General features: G+C 44.3%; 1 protein-coding gene across 3 annotated transcripts; it reads right to left on the bottom strand.

The window, feature by feature from the left end:
- Nucleotides 1–1,408: 1,408 nt before the first annotated feature.
- Nucleotides 1,409–18,321, bottom strand: tob1b (transducer of ERBB2, 1b). Of its 3 annotated transcripts, XM_061706562.1 has the most exons (3): nucleotides 18,175–18,321; nucleotides 14,017–14,072; nucleotides 1,409–3,555 (listed from the first exon to the last, which is right to left on the bottom strand). In XM_061706562.1, exon 3 carries the CDS (start codon nucleotides 3,373–3,375, stop codon nucleotides 2,374–2,376), a length of 1,002 nt encoding a protein of 333 aa, XP_061562546.1. In that variant the 5' UTR covers nucleotides 3,376–3,555; nucleotides 14,017–14,072; nucleotides 18,175–18,321; the 3' UTR covers nucleotides 1,409–2,373. The 3 variants fall into 3 exon arrangements, with proteins under 3 accessions (XP_061562546.1, XP_061562544.1, XP_061562545.1); XM_061706560.1 differs by lacking the exons at nucleotides 14,017–14,072; nucleotides 18,175–18,321 and adding an exon at nucleotides 5,418–5,639; XM_061706561.1 differs by lacking the exons at nucleotides 14,017–14,072; nucleotides 18,175–18,321 and adding an exon at nucleotides 4,397–4,548.
- Nucleotides 18,322–19,815: the final 1,494 nt, after the last annotated feature.

Below are 19,815 nucleotides of genomic sequence, written 5' to 3'. Positions count from 1 at the left end.
ACGGTTTACTTGCTCAATCTTTACATGCCATTTACATTTGCTCGACGATCTTCAACATTTCAATGGGTAAACTATGCAAACAAAATAAAAAATACAAATTTGGGAAGTGGGCAAATACTTTTTCAGGGCACTGTAAGTGTTCAGCTCATTTTCACGATAACCCGTCCCAAATACAGTTCCTCCACCGGTGATTTAATTAGCAGCTAGGCTGGGCAAAATCTGCCACGGTGACAAGTGACAGACAGACGACACTGTCTGGAAAAGTAAGCCGATAAAAAGGCATGACTTCAAGCGCCGGAACACTGCCTCCTCATTCACCGACGGTGGCGCTGCAACCTCAGCACCCGAGCAACTGGGTGTCGTATGCGGCCCGCCATTGAGTGGCGACCGGTCACGGGTGTACCCCGCCTTTCGCTCAAAGTCACGTGAGATACGTTCTAGTGACCGCCGACCCTAACGACGACAAGCACGCTAGAAAGCGGTCGGATGGAACAATGTTCCATTTGCTTTTGACGCTGTTAGAGCCCTATTAATTCAACAGTTTAAAACAGCGTAACGAACGTGTTTGAGCTATTAATTGTCGGAAAGAGCAACTTATCAGATAGCGGCTACTCAAAGTCGCACCTCGTTAACGTGCTCGTTCGTCTCAATTGACTCACAACCCGTGCCGGCTGGAATTGAAATTGAATTGAATTGAGCTTACAGGCTCTCAGGAAGCCGGGACTTCTTTTGTAACGGCAACGGGTGGATACACACCTGCTCTTTTGAATGATTTTCTTTTCTTTGAACTTTTAACTTGATCGCGCAGTTTTGAAATTTGAGACTTGTATTCAAGGAAAGCACTTTGAATTGATTTGTGTCTAAAATGGGTTATCAACAAATATTTGCTTCAATTTTATGCTTTGAGCTAGAATTGCAAAAAAAATGACGCACTTGTTTTGCTATAGAACAACAAGACATCTTCCATTACGGTACAGCAAGAGTCTTAACTACAGTAAATTGTAAGCCTTTTTGTTATGGTTACAACACTGAACAAACCCATGCAATCATTATCTTGTGTGTGTTGCTAAGCAGGCATGATACACTAGCGTAGAAGTGAGGACGAATGGGTGGAGGGTGACGGGCCTTAAGCAGATGATCTTTTATCTGTTGCGCGGCACGCGGGTTTCCTTCAAGCAGCCTTCAGCAGTGGACAAACAGCCGTCCGTCTTGTAATTACCGTGACAAGAACCTTAGCCTGACGGACGAGCAGCGCCGTTTTAATCGCCGGGCGCCCCTTTCGAGGCACGCGTGTGACGACGCATCGCTGCTATTATTAGCGCGATAAACTGATAAGTGGGCTAAAGGCTAATCAAGCGCAACAGACTTGCGGTGATGCAGACGAGGAAGAAGTTCACTTGCAACAAGATCTTGCAACTGTTTATTTTATTAAAAAGACCAGGGTGCAAATATGAAATTAAAAAAAATAAAAGACAAGCATAGATTTCTTTTTTAAGCATTTAATACAAACTTAACAATATAAACTATTTCAGTCCCTCTTGACATGTAAGACACTGACTCAAAATACTTTGTTATACCGTATTTTTTTCATCAAGTATTGCACAATGTAGGTACAAAATTAATATCCATACAATTACATTTGTTGTCCATAGTATAGCAAAATCGTCAACCTCTTAACAGAAAATACAATTCATCTTTCAGAAATAGCAAATATTCCTACACTTGATTTCCACCACGAAAGGAATACACTGTACACAATCTTTAGAATATCTGGTGTATTTCTTTTTTACGATGGATTTCTTTTAAAAAAGAAAAATAAGGAAAAGCTGCTGCAGCCATCACAGATCACTGGAGTAGTAAAAAGATATAAATGCAACACCATGTCATAGAAACAATATATACTCTGATATCTTACAAACTTAGTACTAAATTAAATTATACAATTAGAAAAAGACCAACCCCACGTAGTAGTGCCAATTCATAAAAATCAGCCCCGTCTTACCAACTGTAAAATACTGTATAAGAGGCCAAAACTTGTTTGATTTATTTTTTCCCCCCTTCCTTTTTTCTTAATTTTTGGGAGTATTTTCTTCACCATGGTAAAGAAGAAAGTTGTGCTTGGTTGGCAAAAAAAAAAAAAAAAAAAAAAAAAGACGACGACGACACGATGAATTGAAATAACCGAGCTTGGATGTGTTTGTACAACACGCTTTCCGAGTAAGAAACCAACTCAAGGGCTTCCGGTAGACACACCCTTGGGCACATGCGCTTGCCGGACGACTCGCTAGCAGTCCAGTTTCCAAAGTGTGCGCTTCGTTTTTCCTCTCGCTTCCGAGCCACCGTCATTCATAAATAACCATCTGCGTGCGGAGTTTAGTTCGCCATGACAGGCTGGAATTGCTGGTTAGAATACTGCATGGTGCTCAGACTGAAGTTGAGGCCATCCACGAGGGACTTGTCATTGAGGCTCCCGTAGGCTGCGAACACGTCGAAGGCATTGTTGTACGGCAGAGGTCCGAGCCCCAGGGAGCCCTCGGTGGGGAACGCCGGCCCGGGGCTGGCCTGACCCTGGAGACTGGGGAACACAAATTCCTTGGCGTTGGGGGACAGAGCAGACGCCTTCTGCTGCTGCTGACTGAGGCCCAGCCCGTACAGCGAGTGCATGGAGGTGGAGATGGCTTTCTGCTTCAGTAGGGTGGTGACATTCAGACCCAGGTTGCCGACGGGCGACAACCGCGCCGCCTTGGTGCTACTGCCACCGTTGGCGCAGTTGTTGCCGCGGCCGCCGCTCTTCATCTTGGTGGAGCCGAACTTGGTGGCGGCGAAGGCGGCGGTGGTAAAGGTCAGCGGCTGGGCCGAGCGCGGCACGAATGAGGGGCTGACGGCTGCCGACTGCCCGAAAGGAGGGGAAGGCGAGCTGGACTCCGAGGAAGGCCCCGCGGGCTCCGCGATTGGCATAAAGACCTGCGCCTCGGGATTAAAGCTGTTCTTGATCTCCTTGTCCAGCTCAGAGCCGTTCTCGCCGTTATCGTCCACATACAGCACCTTGACCGCTCCCTTCTCACCGATCTGGTAGGAGACCTCAAACGGGTCAATCCACACGCTAAGGTCCGGAGGGAGGTTATTGCGGACGTCTTCGATGGCCAGCCCGCTCTCTTTTGCCGCCTGCTCCACCACGGGGTCCACCTTCTCCCCTATGTGGATGCAGCGGAACCCCGAACCTTTGTATGGCTTATCCGGATACCAGTGGCCTTCATACTTTTTCCTCAGCAGGCTCTCCAGTTCCTCGCCAAAGATATTCACACGTCGTCGGGGGAGTTTATTGTATAAATAGGAAATAATAAAGTTGAGAGCTACTTGAATTTCAAGCTGCATAGCTGCTTCAGTGGCAAAGATAATTTCCGTTTCAGTTGTTTTTTGCCCCCACGGCACTGAAAAAAAACCAAAAACAAAAACCTTCAAGGCAGCAGTGACTTGTGTGATGGGAAAGCGGAAAGATCAGGTTCTTGGGGCTCAAATGAATATCCTTCCTGAACCGGGCAGAGGTTCTGGATCCTGAAAGATAGAAATTTCACATCCGCATTATTTCAACTGAGTTTCCATTTGCTGAGCTAAAAATGTTTGCTGACATCCAAATACCATTAACATTCCGTACTTTATTTCGTATGGCACAAAACGAAACAGAGCACTTTTGATACATAAAATTTGTATTAAAAATGACAATTGTGAACAAAGACCTCTTTCCTCTTTGATGCACGTGATACACCAATGTGTCAAACCGCCACAGTGTAGTGCCAACTACTGGCGAGGAGGACTCAATGTCAGATTTTTGTTGTTGTTGTTGTTGTTGTTCTTCGCTTTACGTATCGGCGGCTGGTATCGGCAACCTTCACGGGTACGCAATACCTTGAAATAAGGTCGGTATCGGTACTTCCAAAGTGCTAACCAAAACCTTGACATGCCCGAAAACTCAAAAGTTTTGTAAGAGTATGTAACCTGATGAAAATGCATGTATTTTAGGGGTCCCAAACACGACCTTCCCACCCCAAAACTCACTCAATAGCATCCTCTGGAAAGTTACATAAAATTAGCCACAGACACCGGTATAGCTTCACTCAGTACCGAAACTATTTACCACAGACTGATCACCAATCAATCACAGGGCAACTAGTTTGACAATCGCCTCCTAGGGAATTTGTCCAAGTAAGCCCAGATCGGAAGCGGGCATCCTTGACAGATGGGCGCCACTGAATCGGTAAGTTGTTTCACCCATGCAATCTACTGGCATCAGCCTCATTTCAGGGTATCTGGTACGAAGGCCGTTGCTACTTAAAGCCAAAAAAAAAAAATAATAATAATAAAAATACAAATCTGACATCAAGCAAGTCTTCCGTACCAGTAGTTGGTGCTCCGCTGCAGGGGCTTGACACATCGGCAAATCGTCATATCTTCGTTCGCAATTTTCTGCCATAGTGTTAATTGAAATTGCATGTATCAAACGTACTAGTGGTGTCTGTACTCATACTGGTATGAGCCTGGGGAAGAAAGAGAAGAAAAAAAAAAAAAAAAAAAAAAAAGTGGTGTCGGACATCCCACCCATCATTATTATTATTATTATTATTATTATTTTTGACACCAACAATACAGAACAGTACGTTGCAAATGGCGCATCTCTCGGCTGGACGAGATCAGCCCGGCTATAAATAAGCCATTGAGTCACTCACGGTGTCAGCGGGATGTTCCTCACTGGCCTTGTGTGACAAGACTCAAGGCAGCCTCCGTTTGCGACCTCCGTGTGCAATAATCACGCGGATGCTGAAGACGTGTTCCGACAAAACGCCGAGCGACAACGTCGGGGTGGATCCGGATTTCGAGAACTCACCGAGCTAGAATAGGACACGCGCTTGAATGCTGCGGTTACATAATCAACACCGGCTCCACAACGCATCTTCGGGCAGACATCTTTAGAAATACGCGTGCTTTCGAGACGTGCGTGACACCGTCGAGAAAAAAATAAATAAATCAACACGACTAGCATTAGCTTGACAACTTGCCGCGAGGGGTGTGAACGCGTGCAGCCATCAGCTCCGTCTTTTACAGACGGTGACAATGTGACGCTCGAGCGGGCAGCTGGTCGTTGTTCACTCGTCGTGTTTACAGCGCAAGAGATTAAAGGTTAGAGACGGACGAAAACGAACAACAACGACGACGACGTCGTCGTCAAACTGAGCTCAAGTCACGCTCATCCGGCGCTAGCTACCTAGCTCGCATCATTCTACAAATGCTCCGTGACTAACATTTAATAGCGCGGTGTCACTTCTTCAAAATGGGAGGAAACATAAGAACATTCACAACCGCGGTCAGCTCCTTCATCGAGTGAATGTTACGTTGTTGTGGTTGGTTTGAAATGTACTTACATGGAAAATTACAGTAGGTACCTCTTGCAATAGCAGGCTTCCGCTTGGCTTCTTATAGACTGTTCAAAGTGCAGCGTTTATAAAAGAATTAGGTCGACGTTGCGCGTGTGTGATTTCCAGGCCACTTTGCTTCCACGAGAGGGTTTGCTAGCTGGATTACAACTCCCCACTGCCTGGGAGTTCGCACAACTCTGCCCTTTAAAGCGTGATGGCGAGTTGTTTATATAGTATCCCTCCGCCACGGACGTGGAGGATGAGGTGGTGATGCGGCTCACAAAGGTCGACACTCAGCGCGGCGATTCCATTGGCCAAGCGTATACGTCATCAGCGAACCACCAAACCTCGACTTCCGATTGGATGATTTTGTGCTCAATCGAGCGAGGGGGTTCTATTTACGGATGTGGTTTGCCTTTCGGTAGGCTGTGAAGTATTTTGCTTTATTGAGGTAATATAAAAGATTCGTATCGACCGAAACATGATCAAACTAAACAAATGCGATATAGTTCAGCAACGTTTAAATGGTAGTTAAATATCACTGCCATGTGTCACGACCAAGCCCTTTTTCAAATACAGGCGCTTACATCAGACCTTGGAAGTTTCACCTCAGACTAAACACTTGAAAGCAAGCCAAACTTTCCATGACAGCCTTTCATTGTGGGTTAGGGGCACACACACGCACACGCACACACGCACGCACACCTGTCTCGAGTTTGTGTTTCACGCTATACAACAATTTCATTTGATGTTCTGACGGCCGTCACGCATTTACACTGACAACCTTTTTGTTTTGTTTTGTTTTCCAAATCCCACAAGGTTGGATGAAACAAATGGGATTCTGCGCTTATTATGAACAAGATCTTCATTCTAAGATGTGTTGCACAATGATTCCTGACAGCATTGTAGTGCCTGTGCGCTGGCTACTTATTCACAGCAGCTGAGCAGTGCAGCGGGGCTTAAGTTCTCCCCTGTCAGGCCTGTGGGTGTTTGACGCCACAGCCTGTTCTTACCTAACATGGGCTCCCGCACTCCTGTGTTTGCACAATAAGTACAATGCCACATGAATCTCGCAGGCCAGAGGAAGGGTAGCGCCATGAGAGCGAGACGAAACAGTTCGAAGAGGACGTGTGACCGATCGTCTTAGAAATCAAATAGTGTCCTCGTTGTCAAAGGTTACCCCAAAGCTTCAACTTGTCAGCTAAAATACAACGGTCATAGCGGAATGACCGGGACATTTTCTGTCACCACATGTGAAATTACAAATAGTCCATGCACAAAATTCAGAAATATGCACTTGTGTAAATTGTAGTCCTGAAACAAAACGTAACAGTAGCTGTAGCAAAAGTGATTTTCAAATAGAAATGCAAATACTAAATAGCTCTTGAACATCCCCGCAAATGATTCTTTTTTTCCCTGTTGTTCGCCATTCTTGGTGACCAACTTACACATCAAATAACACGGATAAAATAAGTTCAGAATCAGCTTTTTGGGAGGATTTTGTTAAGAAGGCTTCCATGAAATTGCTACATGATTTTCGTTTGATCACAGATATATTTGAAATGGAACCGTAGCAATTATGCTCTGAAGCCGTCCCCTCGGCGTTGCGCATAGCATTTTCTTAGTCATCTAGAGGAAGAGAAAAAAAAAAGCGGCAATTACATCATCAAGCTAATTTCCCTGACCGTGCTAAGCTAAATCCTCTCTTCTATTTGACTTTTTTCGTTTTGGTTTTCAGCCATAATGGAGCCGGTCACTCAAACCACTGCAACCCTGTTACACGTATTATCAGATATATGCTTTCTTTATTTATTCTTTGTTTATTTTTGACCAGTTAGCATAGCAGCTAACACAGCTTACATGTACTCTTGAGCCAAAAGTAGAACATTCGCATTGATTTGCTAGCATGGTATTGCAATTTCAGTAATACTAAAATTAGCATTCAAATCTTTCTTCATTTGATTGAAAATGATTGATTCAGCAGTATTTTTTTTTTTTTTTTTTAATCGTGTATTGCTCAGGGGACTGAGTACCTGTAAGAGGGATAGAATTTATAGGATGGTTGATTATACCTGTTTTTCTCTCTTTTCTGTTGTTTTATTGATGTCTTCTGATGCTTTTGTTGTGGGTGATATGAAAGGTGCCTCGAAATCAAATCAATTATTGTCCGTCCATCCTTCCATTTTCTGAACAGCTTATTGTTATTATTATTATTGAATTTTAACCCGGGTCCTCAGGACTGTGAGGCAGATGTGCTAACCAGTCGATCACCAATTTGTTTATGTCACCAAAAAATGGGAAAGGAAATAATAATAATAATAATAATTAAAAAAATAAAGGTGAGCTCTATGGAATAAGTACTTTCAAAAATAAATCATATTCACCCAGTAGGCATAGCTTTAAATGAAATGGAGAAGGAAGCTTGCTGAAGTCGACTTCATGCATCATGATTTAAACATTTGTAGCTGTCATACAAATGTACAAGTAAACTACTGTATATTAAAACTTGTTCTTGTGGATAGATTTCATCGACTTCCTGAAACAGTGTGAGTTTCTGGATCCTGAAGGAGAGTGAGAGGGGGAAAAAATATCAGAAATGAATGAAAAGAAAATAGAATTGTTATTTACGACACTACGTATGTTAGAAATGGGCATCGTAGCCAGTCCATCGATACATGGAGCCTTACGAATTCTGTCAATTTCGTAAATTATGCCTTGAATTGAGATCAAACGCAGCACACCAGTAGTGAAGCCGTTGATTCCGTCTCAAATAATAGAGTTAACATAACACCTGCACAAACTACTAACTCTGAAGGCTCCCGACACAGTGACAAAGATGCAGAGGGAGCTAGTTTGTGGCGTACTGTACATTCCATTGCCCTTTCATACAGACACAACTTCAGCCATATTCGAGCAAACAGCCAGGGCCAAGACGGATGCAACACTTTGCTCACGACGTCACTGTTATGCCGCAATTTCGTCCATTTCCTGTCCTATGGTCATCGTCACGCGTTTCCTCTTTTCCGCCATTGGGAGCATTCATTCGGAAACAGTGAAAAGCAGAACTGGGTTGCCATCCAACCATTTTCGAGAGCTCTTGTCCTCGTTTGGGCTGCGAGTGGACAAGAGACGAGCCGGGGCGGTTCTGTGACAGGGCAGCACGGCGTCCTAGTGGAGAGCACGTCCGCCTCTCACGTCGGTGATCATTCAGGGTTTGAATCTTGGCTCTGGCCTGGCCTCCCTGCGTAGACTTTGTATGTTCTAACCACACTTGCATGGGTTCCAAAAACATGCACATTGAGTTCATTGAACACGGACTTAGCAATTGGGGTGAATGTGAATGTTTATTTGTCTGGATATATAGCCTACCGTCAGGAGGGCCGCAATCATTTTGCTTATTCTCCCACTTTATGTACCCGGTACGTGGGTGTTAGTCCTGGCGAGACGCAGCTCGAATAATAGCCCCACAGCATGCCTAACAATGACTTATTTGTTATTCCCCACTAGAGAATGGCTTGTGAGCAAGGTGAAAGTTTCCTTCCGTTGTCGAGAGCGTCTGGCAGGGACTTCGAGGTAAACACGGCTAATGAAGTGAAATGTTTCAGCATGACTCATGCAGATTTTTGTGTGCAGTCAGTCCACATAGACATTTTTTCTCTGCTCTCTTCACAACGCTGTGAAATCCTTTCCCCCTCTTTCAGGCTTTGGAGCTTCCACATCAGAGTATGCAAACCATATGCAAACTCCCACATTTTGTTGGCGGGTTGGAATCAGACATGCTGCTCGAAATCAAAAAAGGAAATAATAAAAGATGCAATAATAAGGCTGTGTGAATATGTTTGTATTTGCTCGTTGACAAGCCTTGAAAGACTTTTGGTGTTATTACATGGTTTGGTGAGCCAATGGAGTGGACACAAAACCCATGTGAGCACGCTCAATAATAAAAGCTGTCACGCACTGCATTCATTTCTCTTGGTTGTTTGTCAAGTACCGAGAGCGCAGATGCATTTATGAGACTGTGCTGTTACTGGTGGAATCAGAAATATGGCCTCAATCCTTCCCGTCCTATTGACTGGGACTTAATGGGTTCATGGGTTTTTCAAATTTACGCCCGAAACACCAAGCAGATACTTTATATTATAACAAACACCACACATAATATATATATATATATATATATATATATATATATATATATATATTGTTTTTAATGATCCCACCTCCAGCTTTGTCTTTGTGTTAACTCCCTTTTTACTTATATATTTCATATCAAGAACATTAGCCTCGACATTCTCTTCGCTCTTATCAACAGCCTCCCCAGCACGGACTCTCTCTCCACCCCCGAGGAACTGGTTACTCACGACAATAATAATAATCTCCATCATCTCATCAACACACTTGCTCCAGTAAAAAACAAAAAAACAACAACAAAAAACCCTCTGGTTCACCCTTGCACTGCAACAATTAAAATCCAAAGGTCGTCAACTCGAACGCCTCTCCGTAAGAAAACTGCAGTCACGATAGATAAGGACATACAGTCGTCATCTTAACCACAACAAAGACTGTTTAACTCAGGCCAAATCTACCTACTACACACAACCCTAATCCATAAAACCGAAGGCAACTCCAAGGCACTTTGCTCCCCGCTTGCCAATGTTTCGCCCCCACCGGATTCAGTTCCCTCCCATCTGTTTTCTGTGATTCCCTGATGTCATTTTTGGATGCAAAAATCAAACGGATCCACCAGCAACTTCCTCCTCCCTCCTGCCTTAGTCCATCATCACTGCCTCCCCCTGTCTTACCCATCCACTCACAAGCTTTACTTTGCCTTCTGCCATGGACCTTTCAGAAATCATCGGTCGCTCAGTGCCCTCCAATTTCCAACTTGACTCCTTCCCGCGACTGTTCTGGTCAAATCTTGCCTCATCAGTAACATCTTCCATTCATCTCTCTACTGGTATTGTTCCCACAGCATTCAAAACTGCAGCCATAACTCCAATACTGAACAAAAAACAACAACTGCGACCTTCCATTTCTCTCCAAAATATTTGAAAAGGCTGCTCCACTCCAAACTCCCTCCCAATAATCTCTATGAACAATTCCAGTCTGTCTTTGGGTCCCTCCGTAGCACCGGAACAGCATTCAAGATCGCCGACAAGCTCGCCCTGGCAGCTGACTCTGGCCTGCTCACCACCCTCATCCTCCTTGATCTCATTTGCAGCTTTTGATACTCACACCGAACTCCTGATCAGACTCCACCATATTGGCATCACACACAGAACCCACCTGTTGTTCAGTTGTTACCTGTTCGGCGGCACCCAGTTGGTTCAAATAAAATCATTCAAATCCCATCCTTCCCCCGTTCCTTCTGGTGTCTTCCCAGGGCTCTGTCCTGGGGCACCTCCTCTTTATCACCTACATCCTACCTCTTGGCAATAGCTTATGTAAATTCAATTTCCACTTACACTGTTACGTTGGAGGACACCCAGCTCTCGTCCTCCTTCCTCCCTTTACTGGCTGCTTCTCTGAACTCAAACACTGGTTTTCATCCAACCTTCTGCAACTCGACAGTGATCCAACGGAAATCCTACTCATGGGTGCCAAGTCCGTGCTCAACAACATTGACAGCCTCTCCATTACACTTGATAATTCCTCTGTTGCCCCCTCCCCTCAGGTTAAGAGTCTGGGCGTCATCCTGGACAGCAAACTCCCCTTCCAAACAGACATAAACAGCATGACCCGGTCTGCATACTTTCACTTACAAAACATCAATCGCCTCCGCTCATCCCTCACCCCCGACGCTGCTGCTGTCCTTGTTCACAGCCTTGTCACTTCTCACCTGGATTATTGCAAACTCTTTCCGCTTTGGTGTCCCCCACCAGTAACAACAATAACTACAGCTGCTACAAAAAAAAAAAAAAAAAAAGGGCCACATCCACTCAACACATCACTCCACCACTCCAACAACTCCACTGGCTCCCTGTCCAATACCGCATTCAATATAAAATACTGCTGAGCTGCACCTTCAAGGCCATCAATAACCTCGTCCCACAATATCTTGCTGACCTCCTTCACGTTGCCCTACCCTCCCACTCTGTCAGATAGTCGTCCTCCGTCCACCTCACCGTCAGGGCACATCTAAACAAACAACCATTCACCCTCACGTTCACATGGGCAATTTAGAGTCTTCAATTAGCCTACCATTTTGGGATGTGGGAGGAAACCGGAGTACCCGGAGAAAACCCGCGCTGCCACAGGGGAGAACATGCCAGCTCTACACAAGCAAACTCGACACAGGCGAGGGGGGCATTGTGTTTTGCCCCTCGCCTGTGTCGAGTTTAATGATAATATTATTCTCATTATTATGATTACAACACCTTGCAAAGTGTAGGATAACTGTTTTGTTGCGTACTGCCGGCCGCTAAAAACCAATGCTCACTCGCAGGGCATTATGTTTTGTTTTTGAGAATACTTTCAATGGACGATTACTGTAAATGCCAATAGTGTTTTCAGATTATTATTGCTCAAGGAAGCCAAGAACAGTTTGAGTTTGAACAAAAATGGCAAATTGGATATATAAGTGGTCAAATAAATGTCACTAAAGGGCAGTGGCGTCCAGGGGGGGCGGAGGGGGCGGCGGCCCCCAGGCAACCACCTGGCACCCAAACACATGTCATTGGCAGGCTGCGCTGTGTCTGTGCATGCTCTGTCTTGACAAAAATGTGCAGTGAGGTCATCGTTAACGCAATTGAAATTATGTCAGCTTCCAAACAGAGCTGGGCTGACATTTTGTTTGAACTACGAGCACCTTGTTTTTTTTTTCATGCTGTTGCTTTCATAAAAGAGTCAAAATAACCACAACTACTGTGCTAAATAGACGACCGATCTCCAGCTCGAGGACTCATGTGACGTTTACAAAGATCTGCACATCTCATTTCTGTAAAATGTCTGTTCAGATATTTGATGACGGGCCTTTTTGTGTCCTCGATGTAAAATGGAAAGAAAAAATACATTTTTCAATAACCAGCAGTGGGCGTGCCTAATTATAAGTGTTTCAGATGTTTCAGATTTCATGTTAATGTTAGTATATTTTGATATTTTTTGAGCGGTTTTAGGGTGGTATTTTAGAGTTTTCACCCTGTCCCGAGCGCAGGGTTTGGCTATATGAAGCTCTATCTTTCTCCTAAAAAATGCTAAAATGGTGTAACTTTTACCACGAATCCTTTTAAATATAATAGAATGAATGATTTCTCATCCTATATACAAAACGGTCTGTCCCTTAGCGTTGCTGCCGTTACCGCCACAGTGACTATTTTCAGATCAATAAAGTTTCTTCAAAATCTGATTCTTTAGTTCCTTTCGTTCATTTTTGTCTTGGCACTCGAGCACATGCTCGGCCAGAGAGAGAAGTCAGACATTTTAAGAACTGGAAGAATATTCTTTTCCTCATTTGTACCCTTAAGTCACATACTATTTTGATTGCATGTCATTACCAAACGACTTGCAGTGTTAATATGTTGAAAGATTTTCCTGTCAAAACTTGATAATCACACAAACAAATGTCGGACAACCGGACCTAGCTAGCTAAAAGAAAAATCGAAGCTAACTCTACCAGCATAGCACAGTTAGCTAAAAGCTTTGACATGTCATTACTATCACGTGTCATCACATAGTATACGTGTGCACCCATAGATGCGTGTGTGTGTGTGTCGCGTGGCGTAGCTTGATCAAAGATTGCAAAGGCATTTCCTGTGCACAGGCCGCTCTCTTCAAATCACCCCACAGATGTCCACGGGAACTGTTCCCAATTCCCCTCCACCTTGACTAAACAGCCCCCGAGCACAATACTGCCATGCGATGCTTCGCTGTCGGTATGTTGTTCGTTTGGTGATGCTTTGTAGCGTTTGGGAATTTGGGCCAAAAAGAGCCATAACACATGTTGCCACGTGTTTGGGAGCGTTCAAGTGTGTTTTTGCAAAATGTAGCAGGGCTTGGATGTTTTTCTTTGCTAGGTAAGGCTTCCATCTTGCCACCCCACCCCCACAGCTGAGACATACCCAGGAGATGTTGGGATCGTTGTCAGAAATGCTGCGGTTCGCCTCTTGGCAACCCCCCTGACCACTTTTCTTCTTGTCTTTTCATCCGTTTTGGAGGGATGTCAATTTCTTGGTGATGTTACTGCTGTGCCTTATTTTCTCCACTTGATGATGACTGTCTTCTTTGTGTTTCATGACATTTAATGCCTTGGAAATTCTTGGGAGCGCTTTCCTAACTGATTCATGTGACGACAAAAACATCAGGAAAAGCCTACTGGAACATCTGAACTTTATTTGGTGTTAATCAGGGTTGCTTTAAATGGTGGTGTACCCTGACACCCATTTGGCATGACTTTGAATGTGATTGAAGCTGTGCACACCTCTCAAAAAAGATTTCTTTTTTTTAAATCAAGTTGCTCAGTTTTAGGTAACGTTATTGGTGGAAAAGGTTTTGAAGTGACAAAATAAGCGGTGCACATTTTGAAGGGTAAGGTTGCCAAATCTTTTCTGTTTCTATTGCTCGTCTTCATGCAACAAGTATTGGCATTGTTTTTACTTGTTCTATTTACCTTGTAACTTGCTTCAAACCTGGTTGAAACATTCACTCGTTGCGGACAGGCTTGTTCTGTGTGGGGGGGGGGAGAAGAAGACATTTTTCAGTGAAATTCTTCAATGCATCTACATGATAAGATTTGCTGAAGAAGTGTCGTGCAGTCGTTTTATGGCTCTGTTGCAGTTTTATGAGGGGGTGGTGGTCAATAAGTAAGTATTCCTAGCAGCTCCGTTGTGATAGCAATCGAAGATTACACTGCTCACTGGAATTTATAGCTTCATGCACGCATGCTTTATTCTCTGCTTCAATTCAAACCGGTGATGGCACCAACACGCTCGGCCGTGATGATGTTAACAGACAGAGAGTTCCAGAAAGTGATTTATTCTCGGCGCTGCTGGCGTGGGGGAAATCATTTCAAAGTCGAGAAAAATGGAGCCACTTTGCCACAGCACATTGTCGCCTTTGTTGTGTGCACGTGTACATGCAGAAAATAGAAGTTGTTTCCAAGTGCGACGGTGAGGTCAGGGGGCTCTCTTGCACGCCAGCGTAGGAAATAACGTTCATGTATTCAGGGGTAATTTGTGCTGCAAAAAACCGCTCATGCATACGTTGTTCATGCTGACAACAAAAAAAAAGAAGGTTCCTCTGGCTCTCCAAACTATCACTAGAACTGCCAACTGCATTAACCTCGTGGCAGGTCTCGCGAGGTTAGTGCCGACAGCGGGAACAAAGTCGAAAAAACAATAAAGAGAGATGATGATGAAGGCATTGTCATTTAAGCTGTATTATAACGTAGGAATGTTTACAGCATTTCAATGTCATCAGAGGTAGTAGGCCTATCAGATTAGCATCACCTAATTGTCATTACAAAGTGGTTGATAAGTTGTTTTTGGATATCTTGTCTTAAAATCCAAGGGATACTGGGCTTCGTTGGGGTGGTGGCGCAGCTCACATCAAGCATCGAAAAAAAGATCTCTTATTTTCACATCCAAAACTTGACAGGTATCCAGTATGTTTTCCCACGATGGGATCAACAATGCTCCTCTCATTTAAATACCGTTGAGCTCTTCGGTTTCATGTTTAGCTCGATGTTTGCTGTGTCATGAATCAGGGGTGAGTCCCATGAAGCTTCGTAACGGCAGGCATGAAATGCAACGAGACTACGCCATGCTCGGTCGTTGTTGCGCTGCTGTCGAAAAACCAACAACATATAGCAGAGGTCCTCACAGACACATGGAATTCCAGCGCAGACAGCATTTGTAGAAATATCTATCCATCCATTTTCTGTACTGCTCATCCTCACGAGGGCGTGCTGTAGCCTAACCCAGCTATCATCGGGCGGGAGGCGGGGTACACCCTGAACCGGTCGCCGGCCAATCGCAGGGCACATAGAAACAAACAACCGTCCGCGCTCACATTCACACCTACGGGCAATTTTGAGTTGTCAGTGAACCTACCAGGCAGATGTGCTAACCAGTCGTCCACCGCGCCTTTGTATAAATAAATAATTAAATCATTCGAAGAAGGGGGCAAGAATAAGATCCATCCATTGCAATGTCACATGTCAGCAACATGCTATAATAACCAAGATTTGCATATAATGTCCTCAAATTAGAGCAATTTCACAGCAACTCCCAACAGAAAAGCCTTCAATTGTGCTGTTTGTCAGAAATGATGCCAATGTAGCCATGGCAACTATTCTTACAAACACCCTCCCCTTTTTCTTCCTTTCACAATAAAAGTAGCACTTAAGCGCTATTTTCCTGTCAGACAGAGGCATGAACGAACAGAGCTCAGTTTTGCTTCTTTCTGCGGTTTCGAAACAGCTGAACCTGAGGAAGGATGAGAAGGGTTCATTCATGAGGCAGAAGTCATGTTCAGTCATGTGCAGAGTGGATCATGTTTAGTGCTGGCTGCTAATTCACTCCGTATATAATGGAGATTGTGAACAGACTGAGGCAAAGCACTTACACTTGCACATAGAAACAAACAAGCAGTCGCACTCACATTCGTACCTACGGGCAATTTAGGGTCTTCAATCAACCTACCATATATGTTTTTGGGATGTGGGAGGCAACCGGAGTACCCGGAGAAAACCCACGCAGGCACGGGGAGAGCATGCAAACTCCACGCAGGCGGGGCCGGGATTTGAACCCCGGTCCTCAGAACTGTGAGGCAGTTGTGCTAACCGGTCGTGCCACCGTGCCGCCCCCACAACATCATTTAAAAAAAATAATAAAACATTGAATAATCTTTGATGTCTTTTCATCAGGTTTGCAAGATAATTTGAGGTTGAAAATTCCCAGGATGCCCTTTCAAGCTATTGCAGTTGGTCTACATTTAGGAAATACAAATTCGACATCACAGAGGTTTCCCTATTAACTCACTCACTGCCAGCCTTCCCAGTTAACATGGATATTTGATTTCTAAAGCCGTCAATGGCAGTGACGGTGTTAAACTCAAAACTCACAAAACACAACAAGAAGTGTAATTCTATAGAATATTTAATGGACTCTACGAGGCATCTAAAGGGAAACACACAGGGGGGGGGGGGGGGGGGTCTAACTACAAAAAGGAAACAGGAATCATGGTGAAAGAAAGAAAAATAGGCGGACTAAAAGGGAAATAGGACATCGTGTGTTGCTGGGCTGAAAATGAAAATGTGAGCGTTTAAGGCGATGAGTCAGCGCGAGAGAGTACAAAGTAGGGATTTTTGTGTGAAGCTAGTATTTTCCCCAAAATGATTATGCACTAATTTTGTGCAGCCAGCGGCACGGTGGACCGACTGGTTAGCACATCTGCCCCAGCCTCCCTCAGCATGAGGAACCAAGAGCGAGACGAACCAAAAGCCAAGATGAGGCGGGAGTCAAAGGTTAAATACCCCAGCGGCGTGTCTTAGGGAGAGAGAAAACTGGAGAAGACCACGTGCATTGACTTGAATTTTAGTCAACAATTTAGCCATAAAAATGGTTTAAAAATCATATATTAATATAAAATACTCCCAACTTTGTACTCTTACTCGTAGATCAAGCACATAGAATAATTGTTCAAACTTTAATCTTGGCAGATCAATTGCTTATTGTTCAATCACATTTCATACTGTTTGGCTTCAAATCAAGACGAACAGTTCTCAAGTCTTGCAGCTGGACTGGTAAAGCTGAAACAATGACCCAGACATCAAGGCATACATTTGGAATATTTCTGCAGAGTTCGTGAAATATCAAAACAGACATTTATCTTCAGTTAAAGAAACTTCGACTGAACGCCCACGCATTGCAGTAGCTCTCAAACGCCAGCAGGTGTCGTCTGTGTTGCGGCAATGTCCCCAGTAGTTGAGAGGGTGCAAACATTTGGTTGCTATCAGTTCTGCACATCACGAGGGTCTTTGAAGTCTGGAATCCAGATTCGACAGAAAGCTGCTAATTAGCTGACATACGCCAGGCGTTCCCCCGGTGGCCGTCTCGGACGGCGGGTCGGCTTCGGAGAACGCAGTTTATCAAGTTGTTGGTGGGGGTGGGGCTTGCAGTGACAACCGGGCCATAGTCACTTCAATTGTAAAACACAACACGTCCAATTTTTACGTACTCTATTTGCATGGCTCGGCGACTCGCTCAAAGCCCAGAAATGCACTTCCAGCGTGTGTGGAAGCTTATGTTGACAAAGTCATCCACTAAGAAATGGGCCCGAACACAGCACAAATCTGGTTCTGGTATGCTTCGGAATTTCTCCCAAAATAAATGAAAGCCATTTATTCCTCAGCTCCTCTGAGTTTGGCAAGATGTAGCGTGTTGTCACTCAGCCATTTTTCCTGAGATGAGTGGGCGTGTACCAACCACAAAATGGGCAGGTACTTGAACATTAACTGACAAAACTACGTCACGACGACGGTGAATTCAAATCCAGGTTTTGCAAGGGTTTTGGTGTTCAAAGGCTATTTCATTCAACCGACAAAGCGCATCGAGGTCAGACTCATTTTGACCTGTTATGCATAAAACAGTGGGAAAATTGCGATTTTGATCGAAGGGGACCTTTAAAGGCAAGGTAACGTTTACAATCTGTCAGTCCGTTATTTTATCTTTTTTTTTGCTTAAAAAAAGAAAAGGAAATCAGAAGTGCTGTCGATTTTTGAAAGCGGACAACGTTTGAAGATTTGTTGAAAAACCAACTCACTGACCTTGACGAACTGCCTCTTGGCCACCCCTGATATAAAGAATCGCTCACGAAAAGCTAAACTATGGAGATTACAGGGAGTGGAGTGCATGCGACCTCTCCACCGGCACCACCCAAACCAGCAGCGGCTAAGCCATTGCTTTCCGGTTCGCGGAGCTGACACAGTGCTGTTGGCGTAACGAGAGAGGGTCGAGCCATATTTCGCTGATGAATGTCCTTTGATAGAAATGGGCAAAGGTGATAGGCTAGACAAAAAAACCCCGCCTGAGAACAGGGGGGGGGGGCGGGGGCGGGCGGGGGTGGGAGTGTTTTCCAGGCCCGTCTGCAAGCATGCAACAACATCAGCAGCTCAATGCCTGTAATCTCTCGGGAAAGGAGGAGGAGGAGTCTCTGAGTTTGACAATGGTCTTTGGCTTGGAATTTCTAGCGAGTGCAATGCAGTCCAGTAATCACACAGTGTCAGGGTGACTAGTCAATGTACTGCAGTCCCATTTAGTTGATTTGAGTGGCGAATGGAAACTGTTCCTGTTGCATACATTGTCAGTCTTTCAGTTTGGGTAATTGTTACATATTTCTTCTCTGCTCTAGTGTCATCCATCCATTTCCTGTCATGTACTTTTTAAAATAGCTGTGATTAATCCGTCGAGGCCGGTGTACCTCGCCTCTCGCCCAAAGTCAACCGGGACAGGCTCAAACTCACCCACGACCCAAAATATAGAAACTAGGTAGATAGATGGAAATACAGTGAAACTTCAACTTTTGTCACGCAAGACTTTCAGCTCAGTTAGCATCAAAATGATACATTTGTATTGTTTCTGTTTTTTTTTTTAATGAATGCTGCTAGTGATGAAGAAGGAAGGAATAACAATAACAAGAAATGGAATTAACTGTAGCATAGCAATAAAACTTTGACACATTTTGGTCGTGGGTGCTCAGTACAATCTGGCGAAAGCAACAATAAGTTCCCGTCAGTAATAAAGGACAACGGAATGTAGAGCCGAAAGTCAGCCGTGTCTGATTTGAATGAGAAGAGACTGGCCTCCCAGGCAAACGTAGTCAAATACAGTCGACCCTCTTCAGTTGAATGCCCCTGGAGTCGTATCATTTGAAATTCGAACCAAACCTTTTCCGGTACCAAACTTCAGTTTAAGTCTGTTGCCCGTCACATGGCCAAGAAAGGCGGCCATGAAATCTCCTCGGTCCAGTAACATCAAAGAAAAAAAACAATCTGTGTTTAGCTTTTTCCTTGTTTTTTTGGCAATATTGTTGGACTTAGATTAAACAGCAGCAAGACTCCAGATACAGCCCAATACTTTTGTCCGACGTGACCGGGCACATTTCCATCTGCTGTCATGAGGTCAGGCAAACGGTTTTGCATTTACCTTTTAACATGAACAGTGATTCACTTATTTTTTTATTTTTATACCTTAAAGTCATCTTAAAGGTCTCACATTTAGACCTCCGTAGAGCGATCAAGGACTTGGTATAAAAGTTGGTTTTGTCCAGAAAAGGCCCCTCTGACAGCTCCTTTTCATTCTGTTGTACAAGTGTTGTTCACAGTTTGTATAAGCCTCCTTAAAATCTTGAGATTTGCCCCAGTGAGTCAGCTGCCCTCGTATCTCCCACCATTCACAACCGACGTCAC

Source organism: Phycodurus eques, chromosome 19, assembly GCF_024500275.1.
Source record: "Phycodurus eques isolate BA_2022a chromosome 19, UOR_Pequ_1.1, whole genome shotgun sequence".
Lineage (NCBI taxonomy): Eukaryota > Metazoa > Chordata > Actinopteri > Syngnathiformes > Syngnathidae > Phycodurus > Phycodurus eques.
The sequence above is the reverse complement of the archived record's forward strand: the minus strand, read 5'-3'. Positions and strand labels throughout refer to the sequence as shown.

Excerpts from the sequence above, each read along its gene's own strand:
- tob1b (XM_061706562.1), bottom strand. The coding sequence starts at position 3,375 with ATGCAGCTTGAAATTCAAGTAGCTCTCAACTTTATTATTTCCTATTTA.